This window comes from Carcharhinus amblyrhynchos, chromosome 24, assembly GCF_965287045.1.
Source record: "Carcharhinus amblyrhynchos chromosome 24, sCarAmb.v2.hapA, whole genome shotgun sequence".
NCBI lineage: Eukaryota > Metazoa > Chordata > Chondrichthyes > Carcharhiniformes > Carcharhinidae > Carcharhinus > Carcharhinus amblyrhynchos.
This window is the reverse complement of record NC_137347.1, coordinates 2,817,953-2,837,508: the sequence shown is the minus strand read 5'-3', so window position 1 is coordinate 2,837,508 and position 19,556 is coordinate 2,817,953. Positions and strand designations below refer to the sequence as shown.

Sequence of the window (19,556 nt, the reverse complement as noted above, 5' to 3'; positions counted from 1 at the left end):
CTGATTAGCCCATTAATTGGATCCTTAATCAGGGAGTTTCTTCCAACGACCCCGCAAGTAAAACAAACTCAAATTAACTACGGGACAAATTGAGAGAGGCAGCCCCCCAAAAAGGACGGGGGGGGGTGGGGCGGGGAACGGCCCAAACAGAAACCAAAGTCCAAAGGAAACTTAAAACGTTAAATCAAAATGTGATTGTAAGGGTCTATAACACACCCCAGCCCCTGCGGTGCCCAGCGGGCGCAGATGGCGTCAACTGCGCCCATGGATACCGCATGCTCCCTCTCCAGGGACACTTGGCCGCGAACGTAGCGGCAATAGAGGGTCAGACAGTCGGGATGGATGGCCCTATTGATGGCACGTCTCGCCAGGAATCCTTAATCAGGGAGTTCGTACTCCAATAGACCAACCTCATTGGCCTGATTGAAGTCATTACAGGGAGAGACAGAGAGCATCTCAACACAGAGAAGTCACCAGAAAAAGAGGCCACTTTTCTTTATAATTTAAAATGGCCACAGCTTTCTGACCTTGATCGTGGAGGGAGAACCCCCACAAGGGTGCAACTGTGGCCCAGTGAACATGAGCGGTTAGGGCGTGCCCCTTGTGGAGTCACTCGTCACCTGGAATTCCCAGTCCGCCTGGGTAGGGACCCTCATCAGGCCTCCTCATTCATCCTAATGACCCTCACTGGGTTACCCCTCCCCTTGCCATTGGGCAGCTAATCCAACCCCCAGTGGCCTCTCAGGATTGGAGTGTCAAATCGGCAAGATGGTGTGAATGAGTGAGTCTGCCGTCACTGCTCCCAATCTGCTCTGCTTTTAAAACCCAGCCTGCAACAGCAACCAGAGAAATGTTTCAGAGTGGAAGGATTAGAGCGAAAGTTGCCAATCTATTCCCTGTCCTGGAATCTCCAACATTAAATCTTTCACATACTGAGGCAATCTGGAAAATTGCAGGCGTGATGTTAAAAGTTTGGAACATTTCTATTCGTTGTCAGCAAACTGGATAGGAAAGAAAATGTTGCTTAACTAACAATCGAGAATTATTCAATCCGGTAGCAGAGGCTACGTCCATTCTGATGCCTATGGGAGTTACACAGTAAGAAGTCTCACAAAACCAGGTTAAAGTCCAACCAGTTTATCGGACTTTAACCTGGTGTTGTGAGGCTTCTGACTGTGTTTACCCCCGTCCAACGCTGGCATCCCCACATCGTGGCTATGAGAATTGCCAGAGATCTCATCCTGCCCCTCACTGCACTCCCACCATTCATAAGACCCTAAGATGTAGGAGCGAGGTAGGCCTTCGGCCCATCGAGTCTGCCAGGCCATTCAGTGAGATCATGGCTGATGTGATATGATAATCGTCAACTCTACATAACCCTCGATCCCCGAACAGACTCAAAATCAGTCCATCTCAGCCTTGAACATACTTAATGACCCAATCTCTGCAGCCCTCTGCGGTAAAGAATTCCACAGATTCTCTACCCTCTGAGGGAAGAAATTCCTCCTCATCTCTGTGTTAAATGGTCAGTCCCTTTGCTCTGAGATTATACCCTTTGGTTCTCGACTCTCCCACAAGGGGAAACATTCTCTCAGCGTTTACCCTGTAAAGCCCCCTGAGAATTTCATATGTCTCAATAAGGTCGCCTCTCATTCTGCTAAAACTCCAATGAGTACAGGTCTATGCCGCCATTTTAACATTGTGAGTTCCCTCTTCCACCCATGACCCTTGTCTACGCTTATGGCCCTCCGCATTGGAAACCAGATTGAGGGGAGACTAATTTAGGGACAATTTGTTACACCAATCAGCCTAAGAGCACATCTTTGGGGTGTGGGAGGAAACCGGAGCACCCGGAGAAAACCCACGCAAGTACGGGGAGAATGCGCAAACTCCCACAGACACCGGCCCAAATCCATGTATCTGCACAGCTAGCAGTGATAGTCACTGAGCTGTCGTGTTGCCAAAGGGGACCAAATCTGTTGACAATATTCCAGCTGTGGTCTAACCAGCATCTTGTACAGTTTTAACAATGCTTCCCTATTTTTATACTCCACTCCCTTTGAAATAAAGGCCAACGCTCCATTTGCCTTCCCTATGACCTGTTGAACTTGCACGCTAGCTTTTTGTGATTTAGGAACAAGGACCCTCTGTGCTGCCACTTTCTGCAGTCCTTCTCCATTTAAATAATATTCAGCTCCTTTATTCTTCCCATCAAAGTGCATAACTTCACATTTCCCTACATTATATTCCACCTGCCAAGTTTTTGCCCATTCACTTGACCTGTCTATTTCCCTGTGTGTCATCCTTACCACTTGCCTTCCCACCTATTTTTGTGTCACCCATAAACTTGTTAATAGTACATTCACCTCCCTCATCCAAGTCTTTGACATATGTTGTCAATAATTGTAGCTCCAGCCACTGATCCCAGTGATAACTGCACTAGTTACAGGTTGCTAACCTGAAAATACTCCTCTTATCAGTTAGCCATTTGTCTGTCCATGTATACCCCCAACACCACAGGTTCTTCTCAAGTAACCTTTTGAGCAGAATGCTTTTTGAAAATGCAAGTATATTATATCTACTAGTTCCCTTTATTTATTCTGCTTGTTACCACCTCAAAGAGTTCTAATAAATTTGTCAGACGTGATTTCTTTTCTTGAAGCCACGCTGATTCTATTCGATTAGATTCTGTATTTCTAAAGGCTCTGATATTACATCCTGTTCCAGATGTTACACTAATTGGCTTATAGTTACTTGTTTTTGTCTCTCTCCTTATTGAAGAAGGGTGTAACAATGGCAGCTTTCCAATCTTCTGGGACCTTTCCAGAAGTTAAGGATTTTTGGGAGTTTACTACCACTGCATCCACTACCTCTGTAGCTACTTCTACTAAACACTAATGTGTTTACTCCAGTCCAATGCTGGCATCTCCACATCATAGCTACTTCCTGCTGGATCCCAGGACGCAGTCTATCAGTTCTAGGGGATTTATCGACGTTCAGCCCTATTAGTTTCCATCCTATGATGGTTCTCGATTGTTGTCTGTATTTCCTCCCCCTCAATTACCCCTTGACTATTTTGTATTTTTGGAATGTTCTTTGTATCTTCTACCATGAAGACTGAATTATTTACTTAACTCCCCTGCCATTTCCTCATTCCCCATTATTATTCCCCGAGTCTCATTCTCTAATGATCACTTTGGCCTCTCTCTTTTTAAATATTTAAAGAGGCTTTTACTGTCAGTTTTTATGCTGGTTTACTCTCGTCATTTATCTTCTTCCTTTTTATTATTTTGATTGGTTTTTAAACTTTGCCAAGCCTCAGGTTCACCACTAATCTTTGCCACATTGTAGGTTGTTTTCTTTTAACTTCCTCTGCTAACCATAGCTTCCCGAGAATCCTTCTTACTTCCTGGGATATATCCTTGTTCCGAGTCACCAAGCTATTTTCATAACAGCGTCGTTCCTGCTGACCTCGTTTCCCCATCGACTCCAGCCAACTCTGCCTTCACTCCTTTATAATTACCCTTATTTAAGTTTAGCACAGTTGTTTCTGACCCAAATTTCTCACTCTCAAACTGAATGCTAAGTCCTGCCATGTTGTGGTCACTGTTTCCTAGTGGATCTGAGATTACTTATTAAATCTGCCTCATTATACATTACCAGCTCCAAAATAGCCTGGTTGGATGCAGAAGATGTTGTCCTAGGAAACTGTTTGGAATACACTCTCTGAATCATTCCACATGTCTTCCTCCACCAAATTAATTGTCCCAATTCACATGAAGATTAAAATTACCGATGATTTATTTACTGCCTTTTTTAGCATAGAACATTCCAGCGCAGTACAGGCCCTTCGGCCCTCGATGTTGTGCCGACCAGTGGAACCAATCTAATGACCCTCTAACCTAAACTATTCCAATGTTATCCATATGCCTATCCACTGACCATTTGAATGCCCTTAAAGTTGGCGAGTCCACAACTGCTGCAGGCAGGGCATTCCACACCCTTACTACCCTCTGAGTAAAAAACCTACCTCTGACATCCGTCCTATAATTACCACCCCTTAATTTAAAGCTATGCCCCCTCATGTTAGCCATCACCATCCGAGGAAAAAGGCTCTCACTATCCACCCTATCCAATCCTCTGATCATCTTGTATGCCTCAATTAGGTCACCTCTTAGCCTTCTTCTCTCTAACGAAAATAACCTCAAGTCCCTCAGCCTTTCCTCATAAGACCTTCCCACCATACCAGGCAACATCCTAGTAAACCTCCTCTGTACCCTTTCCAATGCCTCCATATCTTTCTTATAATGTGGCGAATGTGGTATAACATGGCCATATTACCCCCGATTCATTCTCCATCCCACAGTATAGCTACTGTTAGGGCGCCAACAGACTATTCTGACCAGTGTCTCCTTGCCCTTGTTATTTCTTACGTCCATCCATTTGGACCTAGGAACATTTCTTAGAATCTTAGAATCTCTACAGCGCAGAAAGAGACCACTCGTCCCATCGAGCTTGTACTGACAACAACCCTACTCAGGCCTATCCCCAAAACCTCTCATATTTACCCTGCCAATTCTCCTGAAACCAATTTTAGCATGGCCAGTCAACCTAACCCACACATCTTTGGACTGTGAGAGGAAACCAGAGCACCCAGAGGAAACCCACGCAGACACGACAAGAATGTGCAAACTCCGCAATGATATTCGGTTAGATTTGAAGTTTCATAAGAGCATAAGAAATAGGAGCAGGAGTAGGCCATCTAGCCCTTTGAGCCTGCCCCGCCATTCAATAAGATCATGGCTGATCTGAAGTGGATCAGTTCCACTTTCCCGCTTTCTCCCCATAACCCTTAATTCCCTTGTCTATCAGAAACCTATCTACCCGTGACTTAAATATATTCAGCGAGGCAGCCTCCACCACTTCAACGGGCAGAGAATTCCAGAGATTCACCACCCTTTGAGTGAAGAAGTTCCTCCTCAACTCTGATCTAAACTGCCCCCCTGCTTATCTTGAGGCTGTGCCCTCTAGTCCTGCTATCCTTTCTGAGTGGGAAGAATCTCTCTACCTCTACCCTATCCATCCCCTTCATTATCTTATATGTCTCTATAAGATCCCCCCTCATCCTTCTAAACTCTAATGAGTACAGACCCAGTCTATTCAATCTCTCTTCATAGTCCAACCCCCTCATCTCCAGTATCAGCCTAGTAAACCTCCTCTGCACTCCCTCCAAGGCCAAAATATCCTTCCGCAAGTGCGGTGACCAAAACTGCACACAGTACTCCAGCTGTGGCCTCACCAGTGCCCTGTACAGTTGCAGCAAGACCTCCCTACTTTTATATTCTATCCCCCTTGCTATAAAGGACAACATCCCATTCGCCTTCTTGATCACTAGACATTGCCCTGGATCACAGTGTTATTCAGTATGCCCCACAGCCTTGACACATCACCTGTCCTGCCACCATAATGTGTTTTAAATAATTACTTCATTAAGTGATTTACTTATCTTTTTGTATTTTACTGAATAACCACCAATTTGTGCATTGTTGTAAACCCTAAGGAAAAAGCAGAGCTTAACCACTTCCCAGATTCTCGCAGTTAACTCCATTTCCTGACTTCGAATAACCAATCCAAACTCCAGGAGTGTATCTCTGAGTCTGTTTAATTATTACTGTAACAAGTAAGCTTACGTTAACACTGCAATGAAGTTACTGGGCGGTTTAGAACGGAGTTGAGGAGGAACTTCTTCACTCAAAGGGTGGTGAATCTCTGGAATTCTCTGCCCGTTGAAGTGGTGGAGGCTGCCTCGCTAAATATTTTTAAGAAGCGGGTTGATGGGTTTTTGATAAGAGAGGGGATTAAGGGTTATGGGGAGAAAGCGGGAATGTGGAACTGAGCAGCGACAGACCAGCCATGATCTTATTGAATGGCGGGGCAGGCTCGAAGGGCTAGATGGCCTACTCCTGCTCCTATTTCTTATGTTCTTATGTTACTGTGAAAATCCCCTAGTCACCACACTCCTGTTCGGGTTACACTGAGGGAGAATTTAGCATGGCCAATGCACCAGCACGTTTTTTGGGCTGTGGGAGGAAACCAGAGCACCCGGAGGAAACCCACGCAGACATGGGGAGAATGTGCAGACTCCACACAGACATTGTGACCCAAGCCGGGAATCGAACCCGGGTCCCTGGCGCTGTGGGGCAGCATTCCTGGGAAGCCGGTACACTGGAAAGGTGGGAGTGTGAGGCGGCAAATTGAGATAAATGGCAGAGTTTGAGGAGCGGCCAAAAGCCTGTTGACTGGCGAGAGCTGGAAAATCCTGGCCGTTGATTCAGTGGAAGAATGGAATTCCTGCCCGGAGGAAGCCCAGAGCTGGGGTTTGGTTCGTGTCTTGGAAAGAGCGTTTCACGGAGTAGGGTAGGGTTTATCCCAATCCTGAACCACCAACACAGGCAAATTGTCTCACTAATGTTCACAATGAAATATCATTTTGTAGGAAATGATATAAGGAGCAGCATCTCACCTCCTAACCCACTCCGTCCTTCAGAGCACTGACGGAGCTGAAGATGAACATTATTTACAGTGTGCCTGACAACAGGTTCAATCCGAGATGTTTTACCTTGACGCCAAATCATATATTTTTACGATTGTTGTTTGGAGTCCAGTTTTATGGGCCACTATTTCCCGGTGCTACATTTTTGGTGCAGTGGTTAGATGTTGACACGTGCTTTGGTAAAATAGAGTTTGCAAAAATTCCAGCAATCCATCAGACACAGTCTCCGCCTGTAAAGCTGTATTAGTCTTCACTGCTCTGGATGAAGGGGACAATGGACTGTGCATATTGCTGCTGTGGGGAACAGAGAACATAGAAAAACTACAGCACTAACAGGCCCTTTGGCCCACAAGTTGCGCTGAACATGTCCCTACCTACCCGGCTTACCTATAATCCTCTATCTTACTAAGTCCCATGTACTCGTCCAGAAGTCCCTTAAAAGACCCTATCGAATCCACCTCCACCACCACCACTGGCAGCCGATTCCACTCACTCACCACCCTCCGAGTGAAAAACTTACCCCTCACATCTCCTCTGTACCTGCTCCCCAGCACCTTAAACCTGTGTCCTCTCGTAGCGACCATTTCAGCCCTGGGAAATAGCCTCTGAGAATCCACTCGATCAATATCTCGCAACGTCTTATACACCTCTATCAGGTCACCTCTTATCCTTTGTCTCTCTAAGGATTAACATTAACAAATTTCCAACAAAAACCGGCCCTTGCTCTCTTGGAGAAGGGATTAGAGGTTTTGAGGATTGGGAAGGGTTTTGTCAAGGAGGGGACCAGGTGAATGTGGGAGATTTGAGGCCTAGAGGGGAATTTCACAGTAACTTCATTGTCAGTTGTGTAAGCCTTAGTAGTGACTAATAAATAAACTTTAACTTTACATTGCAGTGGGGCCACATTGCTTAGAGTTAGAACAAACCGATCAGAGCAGCACTTTAAGATATCTTCAATTAATTCAACTATCGAATTTCTTGGTGAACGATCTTGGTGTCAATTCTTTTATGAATCAGAGTTACGGATTATGGGGTCTTGATTCTGCCTTGACCCGGAGTTAATCCTGACCCTGTATCCTTCTTGTCATCAAGACATCCACTTCCCCCTCTGGCTCAGCTTGGGTTGCAACACCTCACCTTTAAAATTCTCATTCCTGTTTTCAAACATCTCCATGAATCAACCTTGGTCATTCCTTGTAACCTCCTTCAGCCCAAGAACTTTCTGAGTTCTTCCAATTCTGATCCTTTGCGCAGTCTCAGTTTTCATTACTTCACCATTGGCCTTAAGATCTCAAACTCTCTCCTTCAATTTCTCCCTTTACCTCCTTATGTGACGATGCTGTGCTATTAATAAATTTTATGTTTTAGGGAAACTGTTTTAAGCTGCAGCGTTTCATTATAAGCAGTCAGTTTGTCTGGAGGGAATGCGGCAGATTCTGGAAAGCAGGATAATTATTCATTTTAGCCATGCAAGTGTTCATTTAGCAGAGAGCTTCATGGGATTTTTTTTGATTAAAGTGAAGAAAGAAGGGAGAAACAGAGGTGGGGAGGGAGGAGAATGAGAGGTGAGGGTTTCAGAGCCTGGCATTCATTACTAAAACCTGTGCCAGTGTCCCGATGGGCGGAGGTCGATTTTCCAGCCTGCCAACCTCACCGTTCACCTCTGTTGCCACCTCAGGCCTCTTTCCAAAGGCGGTCTGCCCAACTTCATTCTACCCCCCGCTTCCAAAGAATCAAAATACAGTAGGCTGGGCTCTTCGTAAAGGGTATAGGTGAGCTGAGTCAGGATGTCCCCCAACTCGACTTCCGACCACAAAAACCTGGCTCATAATCTTAAAATAAAACAACTGGTACTCTGGTTTCCTCCCACAGTCCAAAGATGTGCGGGTTAGGTTGACTGGCCATGCTAAAAAAAAATTGCCCCTAAGTGTCCTGAGATGTGTAGGTTAGAAGGATTAGTGGGTAAATATGTAGGGATGTGGGGATGGCGCCTGGGTGGGATTGTAGTCAGTGCAGACTTGATGGGCCAAATGGCCTCCTTCTGCACTGTAGAGTTTCTACGATTTCTATGGAATCTGGAACTCTCTCCCCCAAATAACTGGGTCCAGGATGTCAACACACTCGATCTGTCCCACCCAATTTCTACTGCGCCTCTCATTTACCCGAGGTGCCTCAAGCTGCCACACAGCTACTGAAGCATTTTCAACGTGTAGTCACTGCTGCGACGGAGGAGGCTTGGCAGCCAGTAATGCACAGCAAGATCCCCCCAACAGCAATGCGGTAAATGACCTCACCATCTGTTTCAGTGGTGTTGTTCAAGGGAAGAATATTGGTAAGGACTACAATCTGACTATTATTTAATATCACATCGTGGCAGCCTTTGTATCTACCTGAGAGAGCCCCCATTTAGTGTCTCATCTGAAAGCCAGTTCCTCTGACAGTGCAGCTCTCCGCATTGTCAGTCTAGATTGTGAATTCAAGTGTCTGCAATCTGCTTTAAGATGGCAACTTTCTGACTTAAAGAGCTAGCCCTGTCCAGTGGCTAGTACAGGGGCATTACTACAAGCGGCTCACCAGCACTGAGCACTGTCCCAGTGTGGTGTTTCTCCATGGCCAACATCACTGGTACAATGAGTAAAGTTATCAACCAGTGCCAGATCCAAAACCCAATTTTCCCAGCTAACAAACTGCCCAACTTTCTTCATTTTTGGACCTTTACAATTATACACCTGATAGAGGTGTAGAAGCTGTTGAGAGATATTGATCGGGTAGATTCTCAGAGGCTATTTCCCAGGCTGAAATGGCTGCCACAAGAGGACACAGGTTTAAGATGCTGGGGAGCAGGTACAGAGGAGATAGATCACAGAACCCTACAGTGCAGAAAGAGGCCCTTCGGCCCATCGAGTCTGCACCAAACACAATCCCACCCAGGCCCTACCCCCATATCCCTACATATTTCACCCACTAATCCCTCTAACCTCCACGAAGGGGCAGTTTCTTAGCATGGCCAATCAACCTAACCCGCACATCTTTGGACTGTGGGAGGAAACCGGAGCACCCGGAGGAAACCCACGCAGACACCAGGAGAATGTGCAAACTCCACACCGACAGTGACCCGAGCCAGGAATCGAACCCTGGACCCTGGAACTGTGAAGCAGCAGTGCTAACCCACTGTGCTACCGTGCCACGAGATGTCAGGGGTAAGTTTTTCACTCAGAGGGTGGTGAGTGAGTGGAATGGGCTGCCTTCGGTGGTGGCGGAGGCAAATTCGATAGGGTCTTTTAAGAGACTTCTGGATGAGTACATGGGACTTAATAGGATTGAGGGTTATCGGTGAGCCTAGTAGGTAGAGATATGATCGGCGTAACTTGTGGGCCGAAGGGCCTGTTTGTGCTGTAGTTCTTCTATGATTCTAAACAAGGATAGTTTTTCATCACTTTGATCATATTCCAAAGCGTTACTAACTCACTTTGCTTCCCATTGCAATGCCATTCCACCTTGGAACGTTCAAGACTCAGAATGTATTTGACACTGGGAGATTGATGGCTGCGGAATCCTGAACTGGGGACACGGCCTCAGGATAAGTAAATCGTTGGTTCAGACTGAGATGGGAAATTATTTCACTCAAAGGGTTGCGAATCTTTGGAATTCTCTTCTCTAGAGGAATGTGGATACTCCATTGTTGAATAGATTTACGATTGGGATAGACGGGTTTTGGTTTCTCAGGGAATTAATGGATGTGGGGAACAGGAGGGAAGGTTGAAACTGAAGACCAGCCTCGTCATATTGAATGGAGAGGAGACTCAATGGGCCAAATGGTCTCCAATCATTGAATCCCTATAGTGCACTATTCAGCCCATCAAGTCTGTACTGTCTCTGACAGAGGAACCTACCCAAGTCCTCTCCCCCACTCTATCCCCATAAAGAACAACACAGCACGGGAAACAGGCCCTTCGGCCCAACGAGCCCACGCCGCCATCTTAACAATGTGCTTTTCCTCCTCCACCCTTGACCCATGTCTATGCTGATGGAACCCCCACTGGAAACCAGATTGAGGGGAGAATAATTTAGGGACAATTTGTTACACCAATCAGCCTAAGAGCACATCTTTGGGGTGTGGGAGGAAACCGGAGCACCCGGAGGAAACCCACGCAAGCACGGGGAGAATGTGCAAACTCCCACAGACACCGGCCCAAATCCATGTATCTGCACAGCAAACAGTGATAGTCACTGAGCTGTTGTGGTGCCCATCTGCTGGTCCAGTTTTAAGCACACACAACGACGCAAAGTACTAGGCCACTGTCGAAACATCCAAGAGCAGCCCACGCACAACCCATCGTGTGTATGCCTCTCGTTAGACAACAAGGTGGACCGACACACCTGCGGAGTAAAAGAGACAAAACATCAACACATGTAACATTAGATTTCCAGGAACGTCCCGAGGCTCTGATCCTTATTGAAAACAGTCTCCTATATCCCTCCATCCCTGTTTCACTCACGTGTCTATCTAAGTAAACCTTAAACAACATAGGTAACTCCGTACATTTCCCATTGCTAATCCATACACATCTTTGGACTTTGGGAAGAAACTGGAGCACCCAGAGGAAACCCACACGGACACTGGGGGAAGGTGCAAACTCCACCCAGTCACCCAAGGCTGGACTTGAACCCAGGTCACTGATGCTGTGAGACAACAGTGCTAACCACCTTGCCATCGCACCTCCCAGGTCTATTCCTGTTCCTATTTCTTGTCTTCTTATATTTTTGAATAAATGGTAAGGTCTTTTTGCCTGTGCATCTACCGATGCTGGGAAGCTATTCAACCAGGGGATTGCAACCCTGGTCCCATCTCACTACCAAGCAGTGGGCAGGAGTAGGAACCCTGAGTGATTTTATCTCTGCACAGTTGAGAGCACGGAGGGCAGTTTGTGTGTCCACTGCTGCTGTCCAGACTGATACTGCAGGACCTTTAAGACATCATCTGATTGCTCATCCTCCTGGTTCCCCCACCCCCTGCACCCCACCATTATTGAGCTATGAGGAGAGGCTGAATAAACTAGGCTTGTACTCGTTAGAGTTTAGAAGAATGAGGGGAGATCTCATTGAGACGTATAAGATGATGAATGGGATGGATAGGATAGAGGTGGAGAGACTCTTCCTGCTCAGAAAGGACAGTAGGACCAGAGGGCACAGCCTCAAGATAAAGGGGGGGCGGTTTAGAACGGAGTTGAGGAGGGACTTCTTCACTCAAAGGGTGGTGAATCTCTGGAATTCTCTGCCCGTTGAAGTGGTGGAGGCTGCCTCGCTAAATATATTTAAGACGCGGGTTGATGGGTTTTTGATAAGCGAGGGGATTAAGGGTTATGGGGAGAGGGCGGGAAAGTGGAACTGAGCCACGACAGATCAGCCATGATCTTATTGAATGGCGGGGCAGGCTCGAAGGGCTAGATGGCCTACTCCTGCTCCTATTTCTTATGTTCTTATGTTCTTATTATCATAGTCCAATCTCTGGTCTGGTGTGTGGACATGTGATCTGCTCAGGGATCTATTCCCATGTCATGTGATCTGCTCAAGGATCTATTCCCATGTCATTATGTGATCTGCTCAGGGATCTATTCCCATGTCATTATGTGATCTGCTCAGGGATCTATCCCCATGTCGTTCTGCTGTTAGCTCCTAAGATGTGGACAAAGCTCATTGTAAAATGAGGAGGTGTCATTCTTCTGGCCAGTGCTGCCCTCTAGATGTCAGCTGAGTTCAGGACCTCTTGAATGTCTTTGAGATCTTGTACAATGCCTAAAGGATACTTTGCAGTGTTTCATATTGACACTTGTTTTTTTGTATATTTTCCCTCCAGGGTGATGGCTGTGCTATGGTAAGTAACAATCTCCTGTATTCATCACTGTCAGGAACTTACTGTTGATATTTCAGGATCTTGGGAGCAACAGGTTGAACTCTCACTGTGCAGAGTAACAAATCTTCAGAACCAAAAGGCCTCTCTCATTAATTCCCACTGTGTGGAATCCCAATGGATCACAAACACTTCCTAATCACTCACGTTAGGGTTTTGTAACGTGAAGAGTGAGAGGGAATTGGAAAGGTTTGGTTCTGTAGAATTTCATAGAGTGGAATGTACACTCGGGAAAATAAGACTTGTATTTATTCTGTCTGTCTGTGGTTGCCAGGTTTCAGATGACAAAAAGCCTGGAGAACTGGAAGCTAGATCCCAGAGTTGAGAGCGGAAGGCTCCGATCATTCCTGATTTAAATAATCAGTCCAGGATGGGTCGGTGAAAAGAGTGTTCAGGGCGAAAAGCGAGCTTACAGTTCCCTCGCAGATCACTGAGACATTTACAGAATTCAGTGCGGGGGAACAGCCTTGTTCCTCCCCCCCTTCCACAGGAATTCTGGCCTGTGCTGGCTGCCATGACAATCCCTATACCCCCAGCCTGGCCTCTCCTTCCTCCCAGCACCCACCTGAGGCTCGATCGTGCGATTGGCTGCCCTGAGGCTCGGAGCTGCGGACGGTCCCTGAAGGTACGCCTGCCGCTGACAGCTGGCCCATGGTATTTAGATCCATCCTGAGGGTCCTGTCCCAGGCTCATTGCTGCCTTCGAGCTCGGAACCAGTCACCCTGCACCCACATTCCCCCTACCCCCCTCTTGTATCCTGTAAAATCCCCGATGGGCAAGCTGGCTGACTTTTCCTTCTTTATTTCCAGTGTCTACAAGGGGAGAAGGGAGAGCCAGTGAGTATTAAACTTCCTCACATTAACGTATCTGAATCGGTCGAGTGAACCTTACTCTTTGATGGATTTTAACGCTAATTCTGCTATTTGTTGTGATATCTCAGCCTTTTCTGCCTGATACTAATTGTTTTCACTCATTTGTAATCAACTGCATCCGCTTTCCTTGCTTACCAGTTAGATATACACAAAGAAAGTGATTGTATACCTGACCAGTACGTACTGTACTCCCAACCATTCAAAATCAAAAAGTGTGCGGTGCTGTCCACGCTGATCTCGATCTGAGTGGGGTCAGAGTTTCTTGGGTGAGGACAGGATAGAAATTGGTCAGGGTTATTGGATAAGCCCCCAGTAAACACAACCTTGCGACTGGATACAGCAATATCTGCTCCCTTCAGTTATTACGATGCTTTGGTGTCGTCAATATGCTTCCAGCTTTGTTCGAAACAAAAAGGTATTTATTGATACAGAGAAACTTGGTCCAGGAATTTGCAACCCTCGAGCAGTCTGCCCAGCTGCTCCAGTGCTGATGTGTTTACTACGTGGCCTCCAGATGTATCCTGCCCCAGAGAGGAGTCCACACTCTGGGGTGATCGCCCGCTGTTGGTCCCCCAAGTCAGGTGCCCCTCTTCCGCTGTGCTGTCTTAAAGATGCAGGAACCACAATCGCTACAACTGGCAAAACATTAATCTTAAAAACCCAATAGCCCATCCATACAACCTCTCACCCAAACCTGGATTTTAATGAGGGCTGCAAAGGTGACTTCTTCAAGTCCTTTCACATTATTGGGCTTTTAAAACCAACAAATGCTTTATTTTTCAGTAAAAAAGTGACATTTCTTATTTTTCTTTTGAAAATCGTCTTCTCAAAAATTCTGGCCAGGATTTTCCAGCCTCCCATCCTCTGCAGGAACAGTCAGTCTGCTGTTTGCTCATTGCAGCATCTTACAGTTTCCCATTGGGCTCCCTCCGGACGGATGCAGACCTTCCCAATTTTTTTTCTCACCATCCAATTGTTGGAACCAATTGCCAATCAGAGCTGAGAGATTTTTGCACCATGCTTTCACTTCCTGTCAATGCTTTTCCCATTCACCTCTGTCCTCTCCGGCTTCCATTGCCTCCCAGTCCAGCTGTGTCTCAATGTTAAAATACTCAACCTTGTTTTCCCTCCATGGGCTCACCCCTCCCTCTGTCTGTCATCTCTCTCAGTCCCACAGCTCTCCGTTTTCCGAACTCTAGCCATGTTAAAATCCCCAATTTTAATCATTTACCAATGGAGAACTGTTTGTGATTTTTATAAATGACCTGGATGAGGAAGTGGAGGGATGGGTTGGTAAGTTTGCCAACGACACGAAGGTTGGTGGTGTTGTGGATAGTCTGGAGGGATGTCAGAAGTTGCAACGAGACATAGATAGGATGCGGAGAAGTGGCAGATGGACTTCAATGCGGATAAATGTGTAGTGGTCCATTTTGGCAGGCCAAATGGGATGAAGGAATATAATATCAAGGGTAAGACACTTAGCAGTGTGGAAAGATCTTGGGGTCCGGGTTCATAGGACTCTCAAATCAGCTTTGCAAGTGGAGGATGTGGTTAAGAAGGTGTATGGTGTACTGGCCTTCATCAATCAAGGGATTGAGTTTAGGAGTCGGGAGATAATGCTGCCACTTTATAAGACCCTGGTCAGACCCCACTTGGAGCCTGCGCTCAGTTCTGGTCACCTCATTACAAGAAGGATGTGGAAGCCATTGAGAGGGTGCAGAGGAGATTTGCAAGGATGTTACCTGGATTGGGTGGCATGCCTTATGAGGATAGATTGAGAGAGCTCGATCTTTTTTCCTTGGAGAGACGAAGAATGAGGGGTGACCTGATAGAGGTGTATAAGATGTTGAGAGGTGTTGATCGCGTGGATTCTCAGAGGCTATTTCCCAGGGCTGAAATGGCTGCCACAAGAGGACACAGGTTTAAGGTGCTGGGGAGTAGGTACAGAGGAGATGTCAGGGGTAAGTTTTTCACTCAGAGGGTGGTGGGTGAGTGGAATGGGCTGCCGTCGGTGGTGGTGGAGGCAAATTCGATAGGGTCTTTTAAGAGACTCCTGGATGAGTTCATGGGATTGAGGGTTATAGGTAAACTTAGTCAGTAGAGACAAGATCGGCGCAACTTGTGGGCCGAAGGGCCTGTTTGTGCTGTAGTTTTTCTATGATGCTATGAGAATGTACCTTCAGCTGCCTTGACTCGACACTCTGGGATTCCCCGCCTAAACCTTGCCTCTACTTTGCCTCCTTCCTTTAAGACGCTCATTAAAATCTATCTTTTTGAATGATCTTTTGGTAATGGACTCTAATGTCCGATGCTTTTGGACGCTGCGCCTGTTTTAAGCACCTTGGGATGCTTTACAAAATCAAAGATTCTACACAGATATGAGGTTTTTTTATTGTTTCTCTGAGGCAGAACTATGATGAAAACTATCTTTAATGACGTTACCTGCCACGGGGAAAAGGCAGGGCTGGAATACTCTGGCTGTTTGCCGGAATTCTCTGGCCCTGTTAGCAGCACAGACCTGTTGGGGGATTTCCCGGCAGAGTGGGGGGTGGCTACAATGGGAAGCTCCCGCCACAGCACGTTGGCTGTCGCTGCAGAGGAACCCATCGATGCGAGACTGGAGAATTCTGGCCACGACTTTTGAGAAGGTGATTTAAACCAATTGGGTTGAATTTTCCAGACCCGCCTGCCAAGGGAATCAGGCGGGATATGAACCATGCAAAGGTACATAGACCTCAGATGGGATTTCCCGATCTCAGACTGAGCAGGGCTGGAAAATCCCACCCATTGTTTCAATATTATTTGAATTTATAACAAAGACAGGACAGTGAGGTGAAGCACATTGATGATATGACAATGATTGCTAGTAATATGGATGTCAACTAGACCATCCTATTACACTCAACGCCAACAGGAAGAGTGACCATGGGGGTACCCATGAAACCAAATATTCACAAAAGCCAGGGTCTTCAGGCGATGAGGGGAATATAAAAAGAAGATAGAAAAACAATGTATAGCTGCACTAACCAAACTTTTCTCTGAGCGTCTAGTTCAATTGGTTAGCTTTGACTTGATTTATTATTGTCATGTGTATTAGTATGAAGTGAAAAGTATTATTTCTTGCGTGCGATGCAGACAAAGCATACCGTTCATAGAGAAGGAAAAGAGAGGGTGCAGAATGTAGTGTTACAGTCACAGCTAGGGTGTAGAGAAAGATCAACTTAATGCGAGGTCGGCCCATTCAGAAGTCTGATGGCAGCTGGGAAGAAGTTGTTCTTGAGTCGGTTGGTACGTGACCTCAGACTTTTGTATCTTTTTCCTGGTGGAGGAAGAGAGAGTATCCGGGGTGCGTGGGGTCCTGGCTGCTTTTCCAAGATAGCAGGAAGTGTAGACAGAGTTAATGGATGGGAGGCTGGTTTGTGTGATGGATTGGGTTACATTTGTGACCTTCTGTAGTTCCTTGCGGCCTTGGGCAGAGCAGGAGCCCAGACCCAAACTGTGATACAACCAGAAAGGAGGCTTTCTATGGTACATCTGTACAAGTTGGTGAGCGCCGTAGCGGACATGCCAAATTTCCTCAATCCTCTGAAAAAAACAGAGGCATTAGTGGGCTTTCTTAACTATAGCGTCGGCATGGGGGGGACCAGGACAGGTTGCTGTGATTTGGACACCTAAAACCTCGAAGCTTTCAACCATTTCTACTTTGTCCCCATTGCAAGATCATTTATATATTTAATTGTGCGTTGATGGGCAAATATGAATCCTCGCTACGTCATATACCTCATTACGGTGACTAACAGTGGCAGTGCCAAAAAAGATTGACACAATGCTGAAGACAAAACCAGTTAGTGATGGCACATTGCCAATCGCCAGTTGCAGCAACATTCCAACCCCCCTGTGCCAAGTGTGTCTTCATAGTTGAGTGCTACAGCCTGTAGAAAAATCAATTGTCTGAAGCTTTGCAACTTAAACCCGCGCTGGCATTTGGTTTTAGCATGTGGTGTAGATTATACCTTCGTTTGGGTTTCAGTACAGAGTGAGTCTATAATTACTCCTGCTGGGCAAACATGACTGCTTTTGTTAAGAGACTTGCTCCGACCAATTTATTTTCTCGACTGCGCCAAGACATGTTTCCTAGATTGCAAATTAGGCCACTCTGGAACAGGCGTGGGCAATTTGTCCCGAGTTTAGTTGCATTTAGCTGTAAACTAGCTCACTCATCACACTCGCTGTTTGCTCACTCTCCACTCTCACTCACACCAGCAGCCGCACTGATATTTGACCTCTCAGCTGATGGCTGTACAGGGGATGGAGACTTACGCAGGTGAAGTGAACACAGTGCGGGAAATAGAAAATCATAGAAACCCTACAGTGCAGAAAGAGGCCATTTGGCCCATCAAGTCTGCACCGACCACAATCCCACCCAGGCCCTATCCCCCTATATTACCAACTAATCCCTCTAACCTACCCAACTCAGGACACTAAGGGGCAATTTAGCACGGCCAATTAACCTAACCCGCACATCTTTGGACTGTGGGAGGAAACCGGAGCACCCGGAGGAAACCCACGCAGACACGGGGAGAATGTGCAAACTCCACACGGACAGTGACCCGAGCAGGGAATCGAACCCAGGTCCCTGGAGCTGTGAAGCAACAGTGCTAACCCACTGTGCTAATGTGCCGCCCAATGGGAAATGGAAATAGACTACTTGTGTCACAGTGGGTTAGCACTGCTGCCTCACAGCGCCAGGGACCCGGGTTCAATTCCCAAACTGGGCCACTGTCTGTGTGGAGTTTCCACGTTCTCCCTGTGTCGGCATGGGCTTCCTCTGAGTTCTCCGGTTTCCTCCCACAGTCCACAAATGTGCGGGTTTGGTGCATTGGCCATGCTAAATTGCCCCTTAGTATCCCGGGATGTGTTAGAGCAATTAATGGGATAAATTTATGGGGTTACGGGGATAGGGCCCGGGTAGGTGCAGACTTTATGGGAAGAATGGTCCCCTGGATTCTATGATTCGATGAAAAAGAAGAGAGATGCACCAAGAACACTCTGGCACACTCTAATGCAGAGATTTCCTCCTCTAAGAGGCGTTAGTAAAGCAGTAGACTTTTTACAACAATCTGGGCGGCGCGGTAGCACAGTGGGTTAGCACTGCTGCTTCACAGCTCCAGGGTTCGATTCCCGGCTCGGGTCACTGTCTGTGTGGGAGTTTGCACATTCTCCTCGTGTCTGCGTGGGTTTCCTCCGGGTGCTCCGGTTTCCTCCCACAGTCCAAAGATGTGCGGGTTTGGTTGATTGACCATGCTAAGAAATTGCCCCTTAGTGTCCAGGGATGTGTAGGTTAGTGGGTAAAATATGTAGGGGTGGGGGGGGTAGGGCCTGGGTGCAGACTCGATGGGCCGAGTAGGGTACTGTAGGGTTCTACGATTCTGCTACTTTTGTGGTCACTGATGGCAGAATTGGAATCTGGTTTAATTCATTGAATTTAATTTCCCGACTGCGTGATGGGATTTCGCCTCTCATTCTCTGGATCATTAACCTGGCCTGTGGATCACACGCCCTGTGACATAACATCTGCTTTGTATCCAAAGTAGCACAGATTAGCTGTTGAATCAGATTCAGATGCAGCTCTTTCCATGAGTCCAGAATGTCTTCCAATTCTAAAGTGACTAAAAATGAAACCTGAATAAGTGAGGATAGATTTGTGTTGTAGATCTTTAGGATTCAGGGAAGGCCCAAAGATAACACCTTACAACAATGCAGTCGCTGCAACTTATATTGCACAAGACTTTTGCAGTCAACAAGGGTAGACAGGGGTTACATTTCATCAACCCTGGCTTTTATTCAATCAACGGGATGTGGGTGTCACTGGCTGGCCAGCATTTATTGTCCATTCTGGGTGTATCATTAAATGAAGTTTACTCTTACCTTTTGGAGAAAGAATGCGCAGAAAGTGGAGTGGAGTCGACTCGGAACGGTTGTGTATTTCGAGACGTGTTTGGGATACCAGAGCAGAAAGCACAAAGGCAGCACAGTAGCACAGTGGGTTAGCACTGCTGCTTCCCAGCTCCAGGGAGCTGGGTTCGATTCCCGGCTCGGGTCACTGTCTGTGTGGGAGTTTGCACATTCTCCCCGTGTCTGCGTGGGTTTCCTCCCACAGACCAAAGATGTGCGGGTTAGGTTGATTGGCCGTGCTAAGAAATTGTCCCTTAGTGTCCAG

At 46.7% G+C, this 19,556-nt stretch overlaps 1 protein-coding gene across 1 annotated transcript in view; it reads left to right on the top strand.

Annotated features, from left to right (window-relative positions):
- LOC145357701 (collagen alpha-1(XVI) chain-like) overlaps positions 1-19,556 on the top strand; it is a 124,716-nt gene that overhangs the window by 66,410 nt on the left and 38,750 nt on the right. Inside the window, exons 7-8 of the mRNA XM_080211127.1 lie at positions 12,411-12,428; positions 13,274-13,300. Of these exons, the coding sequence (XP_080067253.1) occupies positions 12,411-12,428; positions 13,274-13,300 (45 nt within the window). The remainder of the gene's footprint in view (positions 1-12,410; positions 12,429-13,273; positions 13,301-19,556) is intronic.